The sequence below is a fragment of the Triticum aestivum genome, chromosome 6B (assembly GCF_018294505.1).
Source record: "Triticum aestivum cultivar Chinese Spring chromosome 6B, IWGSC CS RefSeq v2.1, whole genome shotgun sequence".
Taxonomy (NCBI): Eukaryota; Viridiplantae; Streptophyta; class Magnoliopsida; order Poales; family Poaceae; genus Triticum; species Triticum aestivum.
Window position 1 is genome coordinate 376,690,930 of NC_057810.1, and position 23,862 is coordinate 376,714,791.

Sequence of the window (23,862 nt, forward strand, 5' to 3'; positions counted from 1 at the left end):
CGTGCTTATGGAAAAGAACTTGCATGACATCTTTTGTCCTATCCTCCCGTGGCAGCGGGGTCCTATTGGAAACTAAGGGATATTAAGGCCTCCATTTAATAGAGTACCGGACCAAAGCATTAACACTTAGTGAATACATGAACTCCTCAAACTACGGTTATCACTGGTAAGTATCCCGATTATTGTCACTTCGGGGTTAACGGATCATAACACATAATAGGTGACTATAGACTTGCAAGATAGGATCAAGAACTCACGTATATTCATGAAAACATAATAGGTTCAGATCTGAGATCATGGCACTCGGGCCCTAGTGACAAGCATTAAGCATAGCAAAGTCATAGCAGAATCAATCTCAGAACATAATGGATACTAGGGATCAAACCCTAACAAAACTAACTCGATTACATGGTAAATCTCATCCAACCCATCACCGTCCAGCAAACCTACAATGGAATTACTCATGCACGGCGGTGAGCATCATGAAATTGGTGATGGAGGATGGTTGATGATGACAACAACGACGGATTCCCCTCTTCGGTGCCCCGAACGGACTCCAGATCAGCCCTCCCGAGAGAGTTTAGGGCTTGGCGGCGGCTCCATATCGTAAAATGCGACGAATCCTTCTCTCTGATTTTTTTTCTCCCCAAACGTGAATATATGGAGTTGGAGTTGAGATCGGTGGAGCTTCAGGGGGGCCATGAGGTAGGGGGCGCGCCCAAGGGGGGGGGGCGCCCCCACCCTCGTGGACAGGGTGTGGGCCCCCTGGTGCTGATTCTTTTGCCAGTATTTTTTATTAATTCCAAAAGTTGCTCCATGGATTTTCAGGTCATTCTGAGAACTTTTATTTCTGCACAAAAATAAACCATGGCAGTTCTGCGGAAAACAGCGTCAGTCCGGGTTAGTTCCATTTAAATCATGCAAGTTAGAGTCCAAAACAAGGGCAAAAGTGTTTGGGAAATAGATACGACAGCGACATATCAACTCCCCCAAGCTTAAACCTTTGCTTGTCCTCAAGCAATTCAGTTGACAAACTGAAAGTGATAAAGAAAAACTTATACAACCTCTATTTGTTGTTGTTGTTGCAAATATGTAAAGCCAGCATTCAAGTTTTCAGCAAAGATTATGAACTAACCATATTCACAATAATGCTTAGGTCTCATGTTTACTCATATCAATGGCATAATCAACTAGCGAGCAATAATAATAAATCTCGGATGACAACAGTTTCTCAAAACAATCATAATATGATATAACAAGATGGTATCTCGCTAGCCCTTTCTAAGACCGCAAAACATAAATGCAGAGCACCCCTGAAGATCAAGGACTGACTAAACATTGTAATTCATGGTAAAAGAGATCCAGTCATAGTCATACCCAATATAAATTAATAGTAATGCATACAAATGAGAGCGGTGCTCTCTAGCGGGTGCTTTTTAATAAGAGGGTGATGACTCAACATAAAAGTAAATAGATAGGCCCTTCGCAAAGGGAAGCAGGGATTTGTAGAGGTGCTAGAGCTCGATTTTGAAATAGAGATAAATAATATTTTGAGCGGTATACTTTCACTGTCAACATAACAACTGAGAGATCTCGATATCTTCCATGCTACACACATTATAGGCGGTTACCAAACAGAATGGTAAAGTTTATACTCCCCTACCACCAACAAGCATCAATCCATGGCTTGCCCGAAACAACGGGTGCCTCCAACTAACAACAATCCTGGGGGAGTTTTGTTTGCAATTATTTTGATTTGATTTGAGCATGGGACTGGGCATCCCGGTTACCAGCCATTTTCTCGTGAGTGAGGAGCGGAGTCCACTCCTCTTGAGAATAACCCGCCTAGCATGGAAGATACAGACAAACCTAGTTGATACATGAGCTGTTCGAGCATACAAAATAGAATTTCATTTGAAGGTTTGGAGTTTGGCACATACAAATTTACTTGGAACGGCAGGTAGATACCGCATATAGGAAGGTATGGTGGACTCATATGGAATAACTTTGGGGTTTATGGATTTTGGATGCACAAGCAATATTCCCGCTTAGTACAAGTGAAGGCTTGAAAGAGACTGGGAAGCGACCAACTAGAGAGCAACAACAGTCATGAACATGCATTAAAATTGGTCAACACTGAGTGCAAGTATGAGTAGGATATAATCCACCATGAACAAAAATATCGTGAAGGCTATGTTGATTTTGTTTCAACTACATGCGTGAACATGTGCCAAGTCAAGTCACTCGAATCATTCAAAGGAGGATACCACCCTATCATACCACATCACAACCATTTTAATAGCATGTTGGGACGCAAGGTAAACCATTATAAACTCTTAGCTAATTAAGCATGGCATAAGCAACTATAATATCTAATTGTCATTGCAAACATGTTTATTCATAATAGGCTGAATCAGGAACGATGAACTAATCATATTTACAAAAACAAGATAGGTCGAGTTCATACCAGCTTCTCTCATCTCAATCAGTCCATCATATATCGTCATTATTGCCTTTCACTTGCATGACCGAACGGTGTGGATAATAATAATAGTGCACGTGCATTGGACTAAGCTGGAATCTGCAAGCATTCAATTCAAGGGAGAAGACAAGGTAATATGGGCTCTTGGTTAAATCAACAATGATGCATATGAGAGCCACTCAACATTTTCATCATGGTCTTCTCCTCCCGACCCCCAAAGAAAAGAAAAGAAATAAAACTATTTACATGGGAAAGCTCCCAACAAGCAACAGAAGAACGAGAAATCTTTTTGGGTTTTCTTTTAATTACTACTACAGGCATGGAAAGTAAACTAGCTAAATGCTACAACTAATTTTTTTGTTTTTCTTAAGGTTATTCAAACACACAGGAAGAAAGCTATAAAAAGAAAATAAACTAGCATGGATAGTACAATGAAAAAGTATGAACCCCGACAACTAGAATGAGTGTGTGAACATGAATGTAATGTTGGTGAGAAATACGTACTCCCCCAACCTTAGGATTTTGGCCTAAGTTGGTCTATGCCCATGGATCAAAGTGGTAGCTGGGGTTGTACTAAGATGCAGCAGCTACTGCCTCACGAGCTGCAGCTTGGAGGCGAGCTGCCTCCATCCTCCTCTCGTACTTGTTCGCCTCCTCCCTGGTTATAATATATCTCCTCTTTGCTTGAAAGTCAGATAAACTAGGAGCAGGGAGAGCAACACGGACAGTGTGAAGTCTGTCAAAGACTAGTCGGTATTGGAGGAATTGTTCATTCCTCTCAAGAAACTGATGGTTAACCATGGCATTATAATCTAGATAAGCAGGAGGCAACTCCCTGTCACCTCCATGTACGGGTATACCAAGAAAATTAGCCACACGAGTTGCATAAATCCCTCCAAACAAGTCTCCATCTAAACCACTATTATGCAACCTACGTGCAACAATTGCCCCCAAGTTATATTGTTTATCACCTAATACAGCACTCTTGAGAACACTAAGATCTGGAACACACATGTGACAAGCTTCATCTTTACCATTAATGCATCTACCTATGAAGAGAGCAAAATAATGTATAGCAGGAAAGTGAATGCTCCCTATGGTAGCTTGTGCTATTTCTCTAGATTCCCCCACAGTGATACTAGCAAGGAAATCTTTATATTCAGATTTACGGGGTTCGTTAACATTGCCCCACTGCGGGAGTTTACAAGCAGTAGTAACATATTCTAGGTCCATGGTATATGATTTATCATAAAGATCGAATAAGACCGTGTGAGAATTGCGCGAAGATGTGAATTTAAAACTTCTCACAAAGGAATCAGTACGGTAGTAGTGTTGGGAGCACTTATCTGCCATGAAGTCCTCAAGATCGGCATTACGCACATACGCGTCAAATTCATCCTTAATGCCTGCTTTGACCATAAATTCCTTTGACGGCCATTCACAAGGCCGTACTTGAGCTTCCCTCGGTGGTTCATTGTCCAGCTCACGTATTGCGAGCCTGGGTCCTTGCTCTTCCTCTGAAAAATTTCTGAAATTTTTAGTAACTCAAAATAAAAGTGAACCAAACTCAACAAAATTGATAGCAACTACTCCCACAAGTGCCTAGAGACTATATCATGCATTAGAACTACTTGGAACCATATAAATTTGACATGCAAGCTCAAGAATAGGGTCACCTAGGCAGCAAAAAATTGCAATGAATAAAGCACTAGGACAAAAACTAATTGGACCATTGGAGGAGTCACATACCAAAGAACAATCCCCCAAGTAGTTTTGTGAATGGAGCTTTGAGCAAGGAGATCGAAAATGGCAGCAAAATGAGCTAGAACTCGTGCTTGAGCTGGATGGTGATTTTTTTGGGAGGAAGAAGAAGAGTGTGGGTGCAGGAATAAGTGGAGGGGGGCCACCATGGGCCCACGAGGCAGGGGAGCGCGTCCTATGGTGGTGGGCGTGCTGTCACGCCCAATATGCGATACTATCCTAAAGAGACTCGAAGGTCCCACCAAGGATAGAACCGCATATTGATACGCTTTTACAAGGTGGATATCATTACATCAACATTACATAATAGATGGGGATACATTCAAAAGGCATACAATGCCACACGAATACAACACCATCATACATAAGGGCAACACCCGACTATGGATGAAACACAAACAGAAACTAAAGCGACATCCACCATGCTAGCCCAGGCTGCCGACCTGGAATCTATCCCCTGATCGAAGCAGAAGAAGAACTCCAAAACAAGCAAACATCGCTCTCGCGTCATGATCATCGCATAACCTGTACCTGCAACTATTGTTGTAGTAATCTGTGAGCCACGAGGACTCAGCAATCCCATTACCATGGGTATCAAGACTAGCAAAGCTTAATGGGTAAGGAAGGGGTAAAGTGGTGAGGTTGCAGCAGCGACGAAGCAATGTATGGTGGCTAACATACGCAAATAAGAGCGAGAAGAGAAGCAACGGAACGGCCGTGAAGCTAGCAATGATCAAGAAGTGATCCTGAACTCCTACTTACGTCAAACATAACCCAAAACCGTGTTCACTTCCCGGACTCCGCCGAAAAGAGACCATCACATCTACACACGCGGTTGATGCGTTTTAATTCGAATCTGGTGACAAGTTATCTACAATCGGACATTAACAAATTCCCATCTGCCACATAACCACGGGCACGACTCTCGGAAGTTTATACCCTGCAGGGGTGTCCCAACTTAGCCCATCACAAGCTCTGACGGTCAACGAAGGATATTCCTTCTCCCAGGAAGACCCGATCAGTCTCGGAATCTCGGTTTAGAAGACATTTCAACAATGGTAAAACAAGACTAGCAAAGCCGCTCGATGCACCGACAATCCCGATAGGAGCTGCACATATCTCGTTCTCAGGGCAACACCAGATGAGACAGGCTATGAGTAAAACCAAACCTCGAGTTTCCCCGAGGGGGCCCTGCAGGCGGCTCGGTTCGGACCAGCACTTAGAGAAGCACCGGCCCGGGGGGGCTAAAGTAAAGATGACCCTCGGGTTGGCCGACCCAAGGGAAGGGTATAGGTGGTGGTGAGGCAAATGGTAAAACCAAGGTTGGGCCTTGCTGGAGGAGTTTTATTCAAAGCGAACTGTCAAGGGGGTCCCATAAATCACCCAACCGTGTAAGGAACACAAAATCAAGGAACATAACACCGGTATGACGGAAACTAGGGCGGCAATAGTGGAACAAAACACCAGGCATAAGGCCGAGTCTTCCACCCTTTACCAAGTGTATAGATGCATTAATTAAATAAGAGATATTGTGATATCCCAACCATAATCCTGTCCACCATGGAGCAATCTTCAACTTCACCTGCAACTAACAACGCTATAAGAGGGGCTGAGCAAAAGCGGTAACATAGCCAAGCAATGGTTTGCTAGGAAAGGTGAAAAGGTTAGAGGCTGACATGGCAATTTGGAGAGGCTTGAAGAATAAGTGATAGGAAGCGCAACATAGCGATAGAACGAAGCAACTAGCATATCAATGATAGTAGTGAGATCCAAGGTGACAGTCATCTTTCCTGAAATCCCGCAAGGAAGAAGAACGAGTCCATGAGGAAGATGAAGCCACGAAGACGAACCAAGCGTAGAGGAACGAATCCTCACGATCGCAACGAAACGGGAACTATCGAGAAGAAGCACACAACATGGTAAACACACCACACATAGACATGACATGATGCACAAAAATCATGATGCATGACAAGGCTACATGAAGCTACTCATGGCAAGAGATGATGCATACAAGAGCAACACATCAAAGCAAGTTTAAATGAGGCCGGAAACAACATATAACAATTCTGGTAAGTCCTCATATGCAAGTTTCGAAGTTGGTCAGATCTGAACAAACATTAAGTTGAAGTTGTTAAACATCAAGTTAAAGAGCACCAAGAGGATCTACACAAAATCCTAGTCAAGTTACATATAAAGTTCATTTGGTTCAGAGCTACGGCCTAGAAGATATGAGCAAAACAAGTTAAACATGGCATTGATGCAAAATGCATACAAACATCAAGCAAACACTCTCAAAACAAGGATGCAACATGATAATATGAAACTTCATGCAAAATCAAGCAAGTTTCATATAGAGCACACTCAAAGCGGAGCAACGGTTCAACACATACACATGAAACAAGTTTAAAGGACAAGCTGTCCAAAACAAGAACTAGGCATCTTGCAAGCATCAAACTAATAAACTACATCACCTTAACATAAGAAAAACAGGCATGGGCATGAAGTACAAGTAAAGCATGACAAAACATGAACACTGAGCTATCTCCAGAAAACACTATAACATGCTCAAAAGGACATGGCAAGGTTGCAAATTATAACAGTTTCAGACTTAATAGAAATAACATCAGGTTGCAATGTTTAGAGCTATCAAACAACATGTTACAGGAACTTAACATGGCAAACAAATGCATGGAATGCTAGTACTAAAGACAAAGAACAAAACTCCCTTACTGAACTTATCCCAAATATCAACAGAAAATATGGTAGCATCCATGCAAACATGGCAAATGATATGACACAGTCAAGACATGGCAGGAACACAATAAGTAGGAATGTTGGTGAGCTTGTACCACTCACCACAGAGCAATACATGGCATGACAAACTAACAAACAGTAATAATACATGTTTGTGAAGCTAAGAATGGCAAGAGCAAGTTCTTAGGGTGCATGGATCACTAGCAAAGCTCATGGCAAAACTGAACTTAATGTTAACAGGCTGACAACAACATTATTTAGCAATTTGAGAGCAAGATTACAACAAGCTACGGCAGGCTATAAATGCAACCAGGGGAATGGATGGGTAGAGCATGACATGTGTAACAAAACATCCTTCGTGAACATCTCCAGATTATGCATAGAATGACTTGTAGCAGCAGGTTTACATAGCATCATGATATAGCAGATTCAGCCTAGCAAAACAGCAACAACAAGCACTCACTACAAGACTCAGAAAAAATACATGGATTGCACCACTGTAAAGACGGCATGATGTAGCTCAAAACTCATGCGGACATCAAGCTCATAGGATGCACACATAAAATCCAATGAAAAAGACAAAACACCAAGTTCTGTTAACAGACAACAGTTAACATCATATAGCACTCTTGCAATGATGATTTGGGATTCAAGATGAACTCAAACAAGCATTGCACAATGGAACAAAATGAAGAGCATCTCACAATGAACATATGGACTGGTGCAAGCCTTTGTAGTGGACTGGTGCAAGCCTCTCGGAGTTGGAATATACGCTTTGATGAGTTGATCAAAGCATATGGTTTTATACAGACTTTTTGAGAAGCCTGTATTTACCAGAAAGTGAGTGGGAGCTCTGTAGCATTTCTAATATTATATGTGGATGACATATTGTTGATTGGAAATGATATAGAAATTCTGGATAGCATGAAAGGATACTTGAATAAGAATTTTTCAAAGCAAGACCTCGGTGAAGCTGCTTACACATTGAGCATCAAGATCTATATAGATAGATCAAGACGCTTGATAAGATTTTTCAATGAATACCTTGATAAATTTTTGAAATAGTTCAAAATGGAACAGTCAAAGAAGGAGTTCTTGCCTGTGTTGCAAGGTGTGAAGTTGAGTAAGACTCAAGACCCGACCATGGCAGAAAATAGAAAGAGAATGAAAAGTCATTCCCTATGCCTCAGTCATAGGTTCTATAAAGTATGCTATGCTGTGAACCAGACATATTGTATACCTTGCTCTGAGTTTGGCAAAGAAATACAATTTTGATCTAATAGTAGATCACTGGACAGCGGTCAAAAATATCCTTAGTAAGGACTAAGGAGATGTTTCTCGATTATGGAGGTGATAAAAGGTTCGTCGTAAAGGGTTACGTCGATACAAGTTTTGGCACTGATCCAGATGACTCTAAAGTCTCAATCTGGATACATATTGAAAGTGGGAGCAATTAGCTAGAATAGCTCCGTGCAGAGCATTGTAGACATAGAATATTTGCAAAATACATACGGCTCTGAATGTGACAGACCCGTTGACTAAGCTTCTCTCACGAGCAAAACATGATCACACCTTAGTACTCTTTGGGTGTTAATCACATAAGCGATGTGAACTAGATTATTGACTCTAGTAAACCCTTTGGGTGTTGGTCACATGACGATGAGAACTATGGGTGTTAATCATATACAGATATGGATATTGGTGTTAAATCACATGGTGATGTGAACTAGATTATTGACTCTAGTGCAAGTGGGAGACTGAAGGAAATATGCCCTAGAGGCAATAATAAAGTTATTATTTATTTCCTCATATCATGATAAATGTTTATTATTCATGCTAGAATTGTATTAACCGGAAACATGATACATGTGTGAATACATAGACAAACATAACGTCACTAGTATGCCTCTACTTGACTAGCTCATTAATCAAAGATGGTTATGTTTACTAACCATAGACATGTGTTGTTATTTGATTAATGGGATCACGTCATTAGGAGAATGATGTGATTGACATGACCCATTCCGTTAGCCTAGCACTTGATCGTTTATTATATTGCTATTGCTTTCTTCATGACTTATACATGTTCCTGTAACTATGAGATTATGCAACTCCCGTTTACCGGAGGAACACTTTGGGTGCTACCAAACGTCACAACGTAACTGGGTGATTATAAAGGAGTACTACAGGTGTCTCCGAAGGTACATGTTGGGTTGGCGTATTTCGAGATTAGGTTTTGTCACTCCGATTGTCGGAGAGGTATCTTTGGGCCCTCTCGGTAATGCACATCACTACAAGCCTTGCAAGCAATGTAGCTAATGAGTTAGTTACAGAAAGATGCATTACGTAATGAGTAAAGAGACTTGCCGGTAATGAGATTGAACTAGGTATTGGATACGATGATCGAATCTCGGACAAGTAACATACCGATGACAAAGGGAACAACGTATGTTGTTATGCGGTTTGACCGATAAAGATCTTCGTAGAATATCTAGGAGCCAATATGGGCATCCAGGTTCCGCTATTGGTTATTGACCGAGAATAGTTCTAGGTCATGTCTACATAGTTCTCGAACCCGTAGGGTCCGCACGCTTAACGTTATGATGACAGTTTCATTATGAGTTTATAAGTTTTGATGTACCAAAGTTTGTTCGGAGTCCTGGATGTGATCACGGACATGACGAGGAGTCTCGAAATGGTCGAGACATAAAGATTGATATATTGGAAGCCTATGTTTGGACATCAGAAGTGTTCCGGGTGAAATCGGCATTTTACAGGAGTACCGGGAGGTTACCGGAACCCCCTGGTGACCTAATGGGCCTTATTGGGCCTAGTGGAGGAAGAGGAGAAGGGGCCAAGGGGCAGCCGCGTGCCCATCCCCCCCAGTCCGAATAGGACAAGGGGGGGCGGCGCCCCCCCCCCCTTCCTTTCCCCCCTCTCCTCCTTCCCCCCAAGTCCTAGTCCAACTAGGGAAAGGGGGGACTATGTTTCTTTTAAGCTTAGTTGCAAAAGAAAAGCAAAGGGGAATGCGGGTCCATTTCGTAACGCTTACGGTGATAAAGAAAAGTAACTCCCATCCGCGTGAGAGGCATCGCTACCGGGCCGGGCCTCGATTCCTTTCCTTGTCTCCATTCTGATTGATTCGCTTCTTCGCGCAAGCACTTGGTTCGCCCCTTACTATAACCATCCCACTCAATCTTTTACACCGATGTTTCGTACTCTCTCGACCAGGTCATCATAAGAAAATACTGCCAAATCTTTCCGAAATGAGAGAAGGAGGGAAGGCGCGCTACAACTAACTGCTGAAAAACGCAAGATTAGCGCTAAGAAGCAACCCTAGTTTAAGTACTAGCGTCCCACCCCAACGTTCTTGTACTTCAAAATACTCTCCCCCGCTTGCTGCTCGCCTCAGCCAGACGTGGCTCCGGCGCGCCTCCTCCTAGGGCCGGCCGCACCCCCCCTTGCTCCTTTATATACGGGGGCAGGGGGGAACCCTAGAACACACAAGTTGATCTACGGATCGTTCCTTAGCCGTGTGCGGTGTCCCCCTCCACCATATTCCACCTCGGTCATATCGTCGCGGAGTTTAGGCGAAGCCCTGCGCCGGTAGAGCATCATCATTATTGTCACCACGCCGTCGTGCTGACGGAACTCATCCCCGACACTTTGCTGGATCGGAGTCCGGGGATTGTCATCGAGCTGAACGTGTGCTGAACTCGGAGGTGCCGTACGTTCGGTGCTTGGATCGGTCGGATCGTGAAGACGTACGACTACATCAACCGCGTTGTCATAACACTTCCACTTATGGTCTACGAGGGTACGTGGACAACACTCTCCCCTCTCGTTGCTATGCCATCACCATGATCTTGCGTGTACGTAGGAATTTTTTTGAAATTACTACGTTCCCCAACAGAACCACCGTGAAGAACTCCGGTGACAAAAATATGATGAGATAGAATGAAGGAAGAAAGAATAAGATTAAAGCTTGTGGTGACTTAGATGGAGGTTCCGACAAAATGGCCAAGGAAATTTGAACTCCGGAAAAGAAAAGATGAAAACACTTGGAACTAGAATTTATTCCTCACGAACAAACTCCGAAGGAAGGGATTAATCACTTGGATGAAATAAGAATAAGATTTATGTTATGCATATCCTCCATCAATTAAATTGATGAGAAGCAGTGGATTGCATACAACTTATCCGCGTTGAAAAGGATTAAGGGGGGGGGGGGATATAGCTCTAAATTTGGGAAGGTCTTCATGAGCCACCGGTAGGATTGAAAAGAACGAAAGAATTGATATGATGAGAACGGAAAAGGAATCTTCAACGAACCATCGTGAAAATGTAAACGAACGAAGAGAAGAGAATGAATCGCCGGAAAGAATTAGAAAATGAACGAAGATACTTGAGGGAATTAGAGACAAAAGAACGAAGAGATCGAGAACCAATTGAAGAATACTATAACGAAGCACCAGAAGAATATTGAGACGAATGAAGGGGCACGGATATAGAATAATTGGAGAACGAATTAAAAACTTAGAACGAAGAAATATTCCGAAAAGATGGCCTCTGGGCGATCGAGACGGAAAACAACTCCTGAAAAACTCCGGACGATTGAAAAGAATTGCACGACTGGAAACAATTAGATAGGATAACATCGAGCTAGCACCGTGAATCTCTGGGAGAACGGACAAGATTTAAGAGAAATTCTTCTTAGGTCTTCAAATGACGATGAGAAACACCACCAAAATTACCGAGATACTCTAGGAGAATGAGAAGAGAAGAGATTGAGCCAACAATGAAAAAGAATTTGAAAGAGATCTTGGGGAAGGCATGTGACTGATGGGATCCATTCTTACGTCACACTTGAAAATAATTTAAGAATAGCTCCGGAATAGTTAGAAGAGTCAAGTAAGATCATGGGAAAAGACCTGTGGGTTAGGGCCCACTAAAGAGAAAAACACCGTTGGAAAAAAGGGATGTTGAACAGACAGATGATGCACCGAAACAATTGAAATATTTGAATGAGGTGACAACCTCGAATTAATTGGAACACATACGAATCTCCTTAGACGTCTTGAGCACTCCGGAAGGATAAACTGGCGAGAGACGAACGAGCAGGGAGAACACTTGATAGAAGGAAAAGAATATGATCAACCCAAAAAACTTGAATTGAGTCCACCGGAAAAGAGATGAAGAATGTCAAACAAAAGAGAATTCACCGGTTGAAACAATTGACAAAAGGCGGAAGAGGCTCCACACGAATGAAATTGATGGTCGAAAGAGACTCAGACTCCGGGAAGAAAAAGGGTTGGGAGGGCGGGAAAACAAAGGCAACTTGGAAGGGGGAAAACCCGATGAATAACTTGAAGAGAAAGCACCGGTTGAAATAATTGAGGAAAGAAAGCAAAGACTTCGCACGAGTAGGATGGATACTCGATTACGGACTCTGACTCCGAGGAGAAAAAGGGGAGGGCAGGTGGGAAAAGAAAACAACTGAGGATTGAACTTGGCAAAGATGAAGAGGCTCGAGTCAACTTTATGAGAAATGCACCGGATGAAAAGAGCTGAGAACCAACGACCGGAAAACCAACTACGTGATCCTAAAGAAAGTTTGAAAGGGAAGAGGAGTAATACAAAACACCTACATCAAGATTCCTCACCAGAGCGACGAAGGGGCTGAGGAGTAAAAAGAATTTCTACTCTCCCATATAACTAGACTCCGAGAACAGTTTTCTTCTAGACTCGACAACGGCCAAACTACACGATCAATCAAGGGGGCTCCTATGGTCGGTCGAGGCTCTGATACCAACTTGTCACGCCCAATATGCGATACTATCCTAAAGAGACTCGAAGGTCCCACCAAGGATAGAACCGCATATTGATACGCTTTTACAAGGTGGATATCATTACATCAACATTACATAATAGATGGGGATACATTCAAAAGGCATACAATGCCACACGAATACAACATCCTCATACATAAGGGTAACATCCGACTACGGATGAAACACAAAGAGAAACCCAAACGACATCCACCCTGCTAGCCCAGGCTGCCGACCTGGAATCTATCCCCTGATCGAAGCAGAAGAAGAACTCCAAAACAAGCAAACATCGCTCTCGCGTCATGATCATCGCATAACCTATACCTGCAACTGTTGTTGTAGTAATCTGTGAGCCACGAGGACTCAGCAATCCCATTACCATGGGTATCAAGACTAGCAAAGCTTAATGGGTAAGGAAGGGGTAAAGTGGTGATGTTGCAGCAGCAACTAAGCAATGTATGGTGGCTAACATACGCAAATAAGAGCGAGAAGAGAAGCAACGGAACGGTCGTGAAGCTAGCAATGATCAAGAAGTGATCCTGAACTCCTACTTACGCCAAACATAATCCAAAACCGTGTACACTTCCTAGACTCCGCCGAAAAGAGACCATCACGGCTACACACGCGGTTGATGCGTTTTAATTCAAATCTAGTGACAAGTTATCTACAACCGGACATTAACAAATTCCCATCTGCCACATAACAGTAGGCACGGCTCTCGATAGTTTATACCCTGCAGGGGTGTCCCAACTTAGCCCATCACAAGCTCTCACGGTCAAAGAAGGATATTCCTTCTCCCAGGAAGACCCGACCAGTGTTGAAATCCCAGTTTACAAGACATTTCGACAATGGTAAAACAAGACCAACAAAGCCGCCCGATGCGCCGACAGTCCCGTGCACATATCTCTTTCTCAGGGCAACACCGGATGAGACAGGCTACGAGTAAAACCAAACCTCGAGTTTCCCCGAGGGGGCCCTGCGGGCGGCTCGATTCGGACAAGCACTTAGAGAAGCACTGGCCCGGGGGGGCTAAAATAAAGATGACCCTCGGGTTGGCCGACCCAAGGGAAGGGTATAGGTGGTGGTGAGGCAAATGGTAAAACCAAGGTTGGGCCTTGTTGGAGGAGTTCTATTCAAAGCGAACTGTCAAGGGGGTCCCATAAATCACCCAACCGTGTAAGGAACGCAAAATCAAGGAACATAACACCGGTATGACAGAAACTAGGGCGGCAAGACTGGAACAAAACACCAGGCATAAGGTCGAGTCTTCCACCCTTTACCAAGTGTATAGATGCATTAATTAAATAAGAGATATTGTGATATCCCAACCATAATCCTGTCCACAATGGAGCAATCTTCAACTTCACCTGAACTAACAACGCTATAAGAGGGGCTGAGCAAAATCCATAACATAGCCAAGCAATGGTTTTCTAGGAAGGGTGAAAAGGTTAGAGGCTGACATGGCAATTTGGAGAGGCTTGAAGAACAAGTGATAGGAAGCGCAGCATAGCGATAGAACGAAGCAACTAGCATAGCAGTGATAGTAGTGAGATCCAAGGTGACGGACATCTTGCCTGAAATCTCACAAGGAAGAAGAACGAGTCCATGAGGAAGATGAAGCCACGAAGGCAAACCAAGCATAGAGGAACGAATCCTCACGATCGCAACGAAACGGGAACTATCGAGAAGAAGCACACAACATGGTAAACACACCACACATAGACATGACATGATGCATAACAAGCATGATGCATGACAAGGCTACATGAAGCTACTCATGGCAAGAGATGATGCATACAAGAGCAACACATCAAAGCAAGTTTAAATGAGGCCGGAAACAACATATAACAATTCTGGTAAGTGCTCATATGCAAGTTTCGAAGTTGGTCCAGATCTGAACAAACATTAAGTTGAAGTTGTTAAACAGCAAGTTAAAGAGCACCAAGAGGATCGACATGAAATTCTAGTCAAGTTACATATAAAGTTCATTTAGTTCGGAGCTACGGCCTAAAAGATATGAGCAAAACAAGTTAAACATGGCATTGATGCAAAATGCATACAAACATCAAGCAAACACTCTCAAAACAAGGATGCAACATGATAATATGGAAATTCATGCAAAATCAAGCAAGTTTCATATAGAGCACACTCTCAAAATCAAGCAAGTAAGAAAATGTTTGTATTTGTGTTGTTGGTGCTAGGGATAAAAAATGGTTGCGTATTTGTCCTTTGAACCCAAGGTGAAGGCGATATATTATCTACTTCATGTCATCGTTTTATTACAATACTCTGTTTTACTTAATACTTTAAAATGCATGTTGAATAGCGGTCTTGGATGGAGTACTAGCTATAGATGCAGTTAGATAATAATCCATAGATTCACGGATGTGATACTAATATGTTAACTTTGCCATGACTAGGTATTACTTATAAATATTACAATTTATCACTATTCAACTGTGATTTATTACCACACAATTACTTATCTTTTTTAGAGAGGCAGCTAGTGAACCTATGGACCCGGTTCATTTTTTCCATAATAAAACTTCCAATATCTATAATCCTTTGTTTGGATGTAGATATTCAAGGGCTTGACATTGAATTCACTCCAATACCAAAGTCTCATGACATTGACATTGAGTTCCAATGTCAATTTTAGTGTTTGGATCTTCTAATATTTGGCACATGAAATTTAAGAGAAGTAACAATTCCAAATCTTGTTTGGATGGTCACGTGTTGAATTACAGATGGCACATGTGCACAACTGCTTCTTGTTGTGCCTTGCCTTCTAGCTTGCACACACACACAAGCCATCTCCAGCCAGACTCGCGTCCGCCGTCTCCAAAAAGGCCTTCTGTTCCATCCCTTGCGGTGCTCACCCCGATCTTGTTGCCGGCCCCGTCCAAGGCAACCGCATCTGAGGCAGCTACCGGGATGCGCCGCTTGCTGTCGTCGCCCTAGGGAGGAGGCTGCCATGTCTTGTAGGATTGTCAACATGCAGCCGCCGACGCTGGGATTGAGCGCATCAGAGATGGGGGTGGGCGCACGCGTGCTGAGTAGCGCATCTGAGGAGGTGGAAATAAGAGAGGAGGAGAACAGAGAGGCTAACATGCGGCCGGAGAGAAGAGAGGAGGAGGAGGGGGCGGAGAGGCCCGACCAGCGCCGCCAGCGAGCTCCGCTTCACCCGTTGACTTCTCCGGTACCGGTACGATGCGTTTTTTCTGTCTGCGTCCTGGGCGAAGGGATATGCGGTGGTTGGGAAAGAGCGATCCCCCGAATTCGGCACAAAGTCGAGGTGGGAGGCTCTGTATTCGGGATAGTGGAGTCGGGTGGGAGCGCGGGCCGTGCGATATCTCGGTTCGATTGCGAGCGTCATTGCCAGAATTCCCTATTTGCCGCTCATTGCGTCGAACTGTCGACGCAACGCACAGAGCTGGCGATTGAAGCGCTCACCTGGGCCGGCCCGTTAATCAATTGGGGCACTTTCCGGTTTTGGGAACCTTTCCAGCCGGTTTTTTCTGGTTTTGGGAAACTTCTAGAAGGTTCCTTGAACCGTTTCTTTTCTTTTGTTGATTTTTCTGTTTCTTTTTTCTCTTTTTTTCTTTCTTTTCTTTTTGTTTTCTATTTCTTTTTTTCGTTTCCTTTACATTTCAAGTCCATTTTTTAAAAAACAAATCTGCTTTCAAATTTGTTCAGAAAACTGAAAAAAATGTTCGTACTTTTAAATATTTTCAATTTTGTAAAAATTGTCGTGCCTTCAAAAATTGTTCATAAATTCAAATAATATTCGCATTTTCAAAAAAATGTTCGGGCATTTCAAAAATTGTTCTCATTTTCCAAAAATTGTTTGGAATGTTTTTGTTCATTTTTTGGAACTATTCAAATAATGACCGGGATTTTAAAAATGTTCATTTTTTCAAAAATTGTTCTTGTTTCCGAATTTTGTTCATGTATTCAAAAAATGTTCATGTTTCAAATTTGTTCGGGAATTTTAAAAATTGTTCTACGTTTCAAAAAATGTTCTAAAGATTCAAAAAATGTTCGGGCTTTAAAAAATTGTTCGCGCATCCAAGTTTGTTCAGTATTTTTCAAAATTGTTCTCCGTCTCAAAATTTGTTCTCAAGATTCACAAAATGTTTGGGAATTGAAAAAATGTGCCAGCTTTCCAAATTTGTTCACAAATTCAATAATAGTTCTTGTTTTTCAATCTTGTTCACAAATTCAAAGAATGTTCTATAAGTTTTAAAAATTTAAACGTTTTTATTTTTTGTTCACAAATTCAAGAAATGTTCCCCCTTTTCAAATTTGTTCACATCATTAAAATGTTCCTGTTTTACAATATTTGTATGAAAATTCGAAAAATGTTTTTATTTTGAAGAAAATATTTTTAATTTGGAAAAATTCAGTTGTAGGAGGTCGTCGGTACGTCCCAATAAATGGACTGTAGTTTTTGGGATTTTTTGTGAATTAATGTTTAAGTCTTGTTTTTGTCGTATACATCTTTAACTTTCGCACTGCTAATTGAACATGAGAATGTCTAGGTTGTAGTGGTTTGCACGGCAGACCAATTAGTCTGAAGTCGCGTGTTCGAGTTACAGTGATAGCGCTATTTTCTTTTCTGCGATTTTCCATCTCGGAAACCTGCCACCGCGTGCCACTATAAATGGGCCGGCCCACGCTAGCCGCGCCTGTGCGAAGCGCCGGCACTTTGCCGCAGCTAGAGGCCTATAGGAGCTCCCGTCATTGCCTTGGCCATCCAAACAAAGATATTCGGGATTCTCAAATGCCAATGCCAATTTTTGGGCCTCAATATCAACATCCAAACGAAGTGTCAAACTTTCAACCAAATGGAGTGGGCCGGGCCCCACATGCGTCCATTGGCCCATGAACGTGTACGAACTAGGGATAACCAGGTCACGGGCCTCTCTCCACGCCTGCACTCCAACACGGACGAGCCAACGAGAGGAGGGAGGCGAGATGCCGGCGGGGCCTAAGAACGGCGGGGGCGGCGCGGCAGCCGCGCGAGCGGCGGCTGCGGGGCCGAGGACGGTGCTCATCACGGGGGTCAGCCGGGGGCTGGGCCGAGCTTTAGCTCTGGAGCTCGCGCGCCGGGGGCACGCCGTCGTCGGCTGCGGCCGCTCCGCCGATCCCATCCGCTCCCTCGAGGCCGAGATGGGTTCCTCGTGTCGCCACTTTCTCACCGTCGCCGACGTCGTAATGCACTCTATTCCTCTTCCTATTAACCTCATGCTTACTGATTGTACTGTACCAGGGCGTGCCTGAATGATGTGATATGAGATGCCTTTTTCATTTAATATACTAGGAAAATTTAAATAACAATTTTAGCTCGATCCGTCCATTCGTACAATAAACGAATTTGGATCATAAATGAATATGATATGAGTAGTTTTTTACTACCAGTGATCTATTGAGGCGAGTATCGGTGCAACTGCTAATCGGATCTTATCTAATATACATGAACACAATTTGATATGATGCAGAAATTAGAGGGTAGTAGAATAATTATACCTCCGTTTGGAGAGGCCATCTCGGTAGACAAAGTAGTCTCCGAGGTTGATGACGAATTGGAGCGGCATAGTCGATCACAACACCTCAACGTCCAGTGCACTCCTGATTGGATTTGGAGTAAGTTTGGGAGGATACTGTTACCCTAAACGATACCACGATCAAATAGGTGCAGGAATGCCCTCCTTTATATATATAGCGCTGTATATGACATGGGAACCATATTTTTAATTAGCCCCTCATTCACAGGCGTAAATTGCTACTGTTAATTTGTTTTAATCCCAAAATTAACTAATGGGCCCACTTTAACTTATGGTAATTAACATTTTCACCATTCAATCACTTAATATTTCTAACATCTTGCTGCTATGTTACTTCAGCCAACCAATAAGGATTTTCGTGCGTTTTGTATCTTTAGCTTGATGTTTGCATTATGTGATTTTGGGGGGTTGTCTTGAGTCTGGTAGCTACATGCTTGCTTTCATGAATCATGCTGGTTGAACAATAATACTTTATGTGCTCTAGGATTTATTTTAGCTCCAAGTGTTTGCAATCTGTGCCGTGGAACATGGCTTTAAACTTATGACCTGTTTGGACATGCTGATTAGGCTATTTTATCTTGTGGGTTAGGAGTTTGATAAGTTCTGCTGGTTTGGTGGTTGAAAAGAAATATACATGGAGAAATTGCTTTTTAGTTGCCAATTTTAGCTCAATCCCGTGATGCCTACAGTGCTAGAGTGGGTGCAGAGTCTTGTTGCTATCCGGTACCTTGGCCAATCAATTGGGACTTAAGTGCTTTTGGCTTAATGATACTTACTTTAGCTGCAAGTGAATGCAACATGATGTGTACCCTAGGACATGGCTTGAAACTAATGACCTGTTTGGACATGCTGATTTTTTCGAGAAAATGCAAAGAGACTTCTGCGTTTCTTTTCATTGAAAAGGCAGAGTTCAAGTTACAGTCCTCCTGAGAGGTACAGGGAGTGAGAAATGCAGGAAATTAATGTACATCCCAGGTCTGGGGCAGAGTGTTGCGAAGCCCTGAAGCGCCTGCTTTGGCCTTGAGCGCCGGCTCATCCTTAATCTTCTCAACAAGGCTGCTGACTGAAGGTTGGGCGCCCTCGGAGACACATTCTTTACAGTGTGTCCAGATTGGGCGCCCTCGAAGACACATTCGTTACGGTGTTTCCAGATCATCCATGGTGTGAGCAAGGCAATGGAGGCGAGGTCCTTGCGCATGGGATGGGGGGGGGGGGGGGGGGGGCGCTGTTTTGCAGCGTGCTACCAGACCAGAAGGGAAGTATCATGGTCTGGCGGCGTGCAAGACATGTGGAGCCAGGCAAGCATCTGCTGCCAAACCTGTTTGGGAAACGGACAGCAGAGCAGCAGCTGGTGCATCGTCTCGGTGCTCTGGCAGCAGAGGAGGCATGAAATCTGGTGCTGAAGGCCGTAGCGTGCGAGGCAGTCAGCAGTCCAACACTGGTGCTGATCAGCGAGCCAGTGGAAGAAGCGCACCCGAGGGGGCGCCCCGTTCTTCCAAATGAACTTCCAGGAGCTGCATGGAATGTGTGGTCTGATAGCAGGATTTTGCAGAGAACCCTCGAATGTGGCCTGATGGCAGGATTTCGCAGAGTAAGATCTGCTCGCAGTCCACTTCCATAGGAGGCGATCGGGTTCCGTGGTCAGGATGGTGTGCCCAATGGCGTGCCAGAGCTGGATGTACTGGTCGATATCGTGAACACCCGGCGTGCCATGGATGTTGTGAGCCCAAGCGTTAGCCTGAAGCCCATCAGAAATGGTCCTCAGTTTCCGGCGGCGTTTCGAGATGCAGGCGTAAAGCTGCGGTGCGATCTTGCTGACTTGAGCGCCTGTCAATCCATCGGTCCTCTCAAAATAAGGTGGTACGTCCATCGCCCACGGCCATAGAGGTGGAGGCGAAGAACAGAGTACGCTCTTCAGCATAGAACCGCAGGTCTAAGTTGCTCCATGCCTGGTTGCAGTCATTGCGGCTGAACCAGAGCCATCACCGACGGAGGGTCAGCCCGGTGCGCTCCAGGTAAGGGATGCCAAGGCCTCCCAGTCAATTGGACGGCAAGTCCGGCGCCAATTAACATGGCAGTTGCCGCCATTGGCAGCCTCGAGCCCAGCCCACAGGAACCCCCTTCTCAGTCTTCTCGAGCTGCTTGATGGTTTTCTTTGGTGGTGCAAAGACCAGCAGCTGGTGCATGGGGATCACACAGAGGACGGATTTGACCGCCGCAAGGCGTCCAGCCTTGTTCATGAGCCCTGCTTTCCATGACGGGAGCTGTCTTCGCACCGTGTCCACAAGCAGCTGCAGCTGCGCGGCAGTAGGGCGTCTTACCGTGAGGAGAATTCCCAGATAAGTGAGGGGGATGTCAACGATTGGGCACTCCAGGAGCTGTACAACAGGTGCGGCCTTGTCGGGGCCGCAGTGGAGGAGGGTGGCTGAGCTCTTGGTGAAGTTTACGTGGAGCCCGGAGGCATGGCCAAACAGCTGTAGGATCTCCCTCACCGTGATGTTCTCAGCCGGTGAGGGGTGACAGAACAGCCCGACATCGTCCGCATAGAGCGAGATTGCCAGGATCGAGCGTCGCGGGTGCAGCTGCTGCAGGATGCCAAGGGAGACGACACACTTGATCAATCGCCCGAGCACGTCAACGGCAAGGATGAAAAGTTGTGGGGACAGCGGATCGCCTTGCCGGAAGCCTCGGCGGTGCCAGATTGGGGGCCCAGGGTCACCATTGAGGAGGATCCGCGTGCTCGCAGAAGACAGCAGGATGGCTAGGAGGATGGCATGACAGCAGGTCATGCTGATTAGGCTATTTTATCTTGTGAGTTAGGAGTTTGATAGGTTCGATTGATTTGGTGGCCGAGAAGAAAGATGCATGGAGGAAGTCAAACTGTGGTAGTCATGAGTTGACAATGGGGCTGTTTGGCTCTTGGACTAACAATACAAGGCAATCCCAGTATTCTTATTCTGGTCATGGTTGCTAACTTTCTACTTCCATTTTTATACCATATGATAGTTGCTGGACATTTATTGATATTACAGAGGCTAATGAGCTCCTTTGTCTCGAAAGCATCAAGAATTCACATGTCATGTGAGCAGTCTTCTTGCTTTCGTTGAAGATTCCAGTGAAGGGAAAATTTAGCAGGGATATTGAACTTGTGAAATATTAACTTAAGTTTGAATAATGCGACATGGCATTAATGTCAGTAGCACTACAATTTATGAAATATGAATGGTGCATTTAGGTTTGCTATATAAGCAAAGTGTAATGTGTGTGGTCTATTTTTCTCACTTGCTTCCTTTGTTGAAATAATTTCTATTCTTAAGTATTCTTCATGTGCTTCTTTGTAGAGGTCTGACAGCAGCATGGGTGAACTGGCAAAGGCTGTTGTGGAAAGGAAGCAAATTCCTGATATCATAGGTTTGCTATACTTTCTGCTCTACAAATGTGCACTTTAAGCCATCTGGAACTATATGAAAATAATCACTTTTCTTGCTTAAAGTTGATTGTGAAATCACATATTTGTAATTCCATTCTAATATACATAAAATGTGATTTCTCCAGAAGTCTAACTATTGAGAGATTGCTGCAGTAAACAATGCTGGTACAATAAACAAGAATAACAAAACGTGGAATGTTCCAGCAGAAGAATTTGATACGGTGGTTGATACAAATATTAAAGGAACAGCAAATGTACTTCGCCATTTTGTACCACTTATGATACAGAAGAAACATGGGATGATAATCAATTTATCCTCTGGTTGGGGAAGGTCTGCTGCTGCAGAGGTAGGGCAAAATGAAAGGCTGTGCTGATGCTGGTTATATTTGGTAACTGTCAGATCTTCATTACATTCCAAATTGCGTAACGTTGTTTCAGGTTGCTCCATATTGTGCTTCAAAGTGGGCTATCGAAGGTTTAACACGCTCATTAGCAAAGGAGTTGCCTCCTGGATTGGCAGCAATTGCTCTTAGCCCTGGTGTTGTGAATACCGATATGCTTACTTCATGCTTTGGAAGTTCAGCTGCGTTATACCAATCTACTGAGCAATGGTAAATCTATGTAGAATTCTGTTTGCCCCCTTCCTCAACTGTACAAATGAGCATATGTATTTCATTATTTTTTATATAAATAGTAAAATCCGAACAAACTAGAGAAGGAAGGTTACACTAGGGAAAGGAGTCATGGAAGAAGGTTGCTTGGAGTTCATACCCTATAGGAGGCATGGAAAATAACATAATTAGCAACACATTAGCGTCCGCTGAGTAGTCTATTGGATCGATCTCCCATGCTATTTCTTGACTCATGCTGCTGTGTCCACATTCCAGCAGTACATCACCCATAGTCATACTAATGTTTCAGAGGGTAAATGTATTTTGTTTAAGTAAAGTACACATTCAACTCCTGAATATGCCATTGAGGCAAAGGACATACTGTTGAACAGATTGTTAAAAACAAACTGTTAAAGTATTGAATCTTTAGGAGTCAGCTCTTATTTGCTTGATTTAGAGCTATGATACATCTACATCTGGTCTCTTGTCTACAGCTTGTGTTTTTCATATTGAAAGTATCGTGCTTCAGTTACAGCTTATAACCAGGAGTGCTAATCATGTTAACCAGACGATTTCTGCTGTTTGTCAGGGCACCCAAGGCAGCCACAATGATTCTAAGCCTTTCACTGGAAGATAATGGTGCCTCACTAACTGTATGATGCTGTAGCAATGTTGTATTAATCACAGATCGGTTCTCAAGTAATTATGACATTTAACTTGCTGCTGTTGCATCAATTATGTTGTAGTAATAAGATAAAAAGGTTCATGTACTTGTGCTCGTTAGTTTGGCTAACCGTTGTTTGAAAATGAGCTGTGTATTCGCTGTTTGGAACATCTTATCTGCTGGCTTTGCTTTCCGAACTGCTTCCCAATAATTCAAAGCCTAAGCCAAACTAAGAAAATTATATCTAATTTCAACTGGCACTAGAAGAAGGGAGAGCTCACGCCTGTGGGCGTCAAACAGAGGAGCCTTCGCTGATGACCTGCGTAAATTGGCCGGCCACTCCACCCGTGACTGGTATTCTATTTTTTTTCTTTGGTTTTTAGTTGGGTTTTCACCCAAAGACCCGGCAGTTGTTTTACAAGAAGCTAATATTTTAAAAACATACTAAACATAAAAAATATATTTTAGAATATTGTTTTTTTGGGAAAGAAAATTGTTCACCGTATATATTAGAAAAATGTTAACTGTACATTGCAAAACTATAAGAATTAAGAAATGAAGAGGAAAAACCAAAAATCTTCTATACTTTTTTATTTGAAAACATAGTAAGGTTTCATGTTTCACTTTGCTTCCGCACACCCCTTCGTGCAACCATTCTTGTACGAAAATTAATGACCTTAAAATTTACTTACCTTCTAAACCAATTGAAAGGATCCATATAGTTGATTAGAGGGGGGTGGGGGGTGTTAGTGAATAGGCAAC

At 43.4% G+C, this 23,862-nt stretch overlaps 1 protein-coding gene across 1 annotated transcript; it reads left to right on the forward strand.

Annotated features, from left to right (window-relative positions):
* Nucleotides 1–17,742: 17,742 nt before the first annotated feature.
* LOC123137204 (NADPH-dependent pterin aldehyde reductase) lies at nt 17,743–23,270 on the forward strand. Its single transcript, XM_044556826.1, has 5 exons — nt 17,743–18,042; nt 21,737–21,806; nt 21,979–22,172; nt 22,264–22,436; nt 23,026–23,270. Exons 1-5 carry the CDS (start codon nt 17,806–17,808, stop codon nt 23,093–23,095), a joined length of 744 nt encoding a protein of 247 aa, XP_044412761.1. The 5' UTR covers nt 17,743–17,805; the 3' UTR covers nt 23,096–23,270.
* Nucleotides 23,271–23,862: the final 592 nt, after the last annotated feature.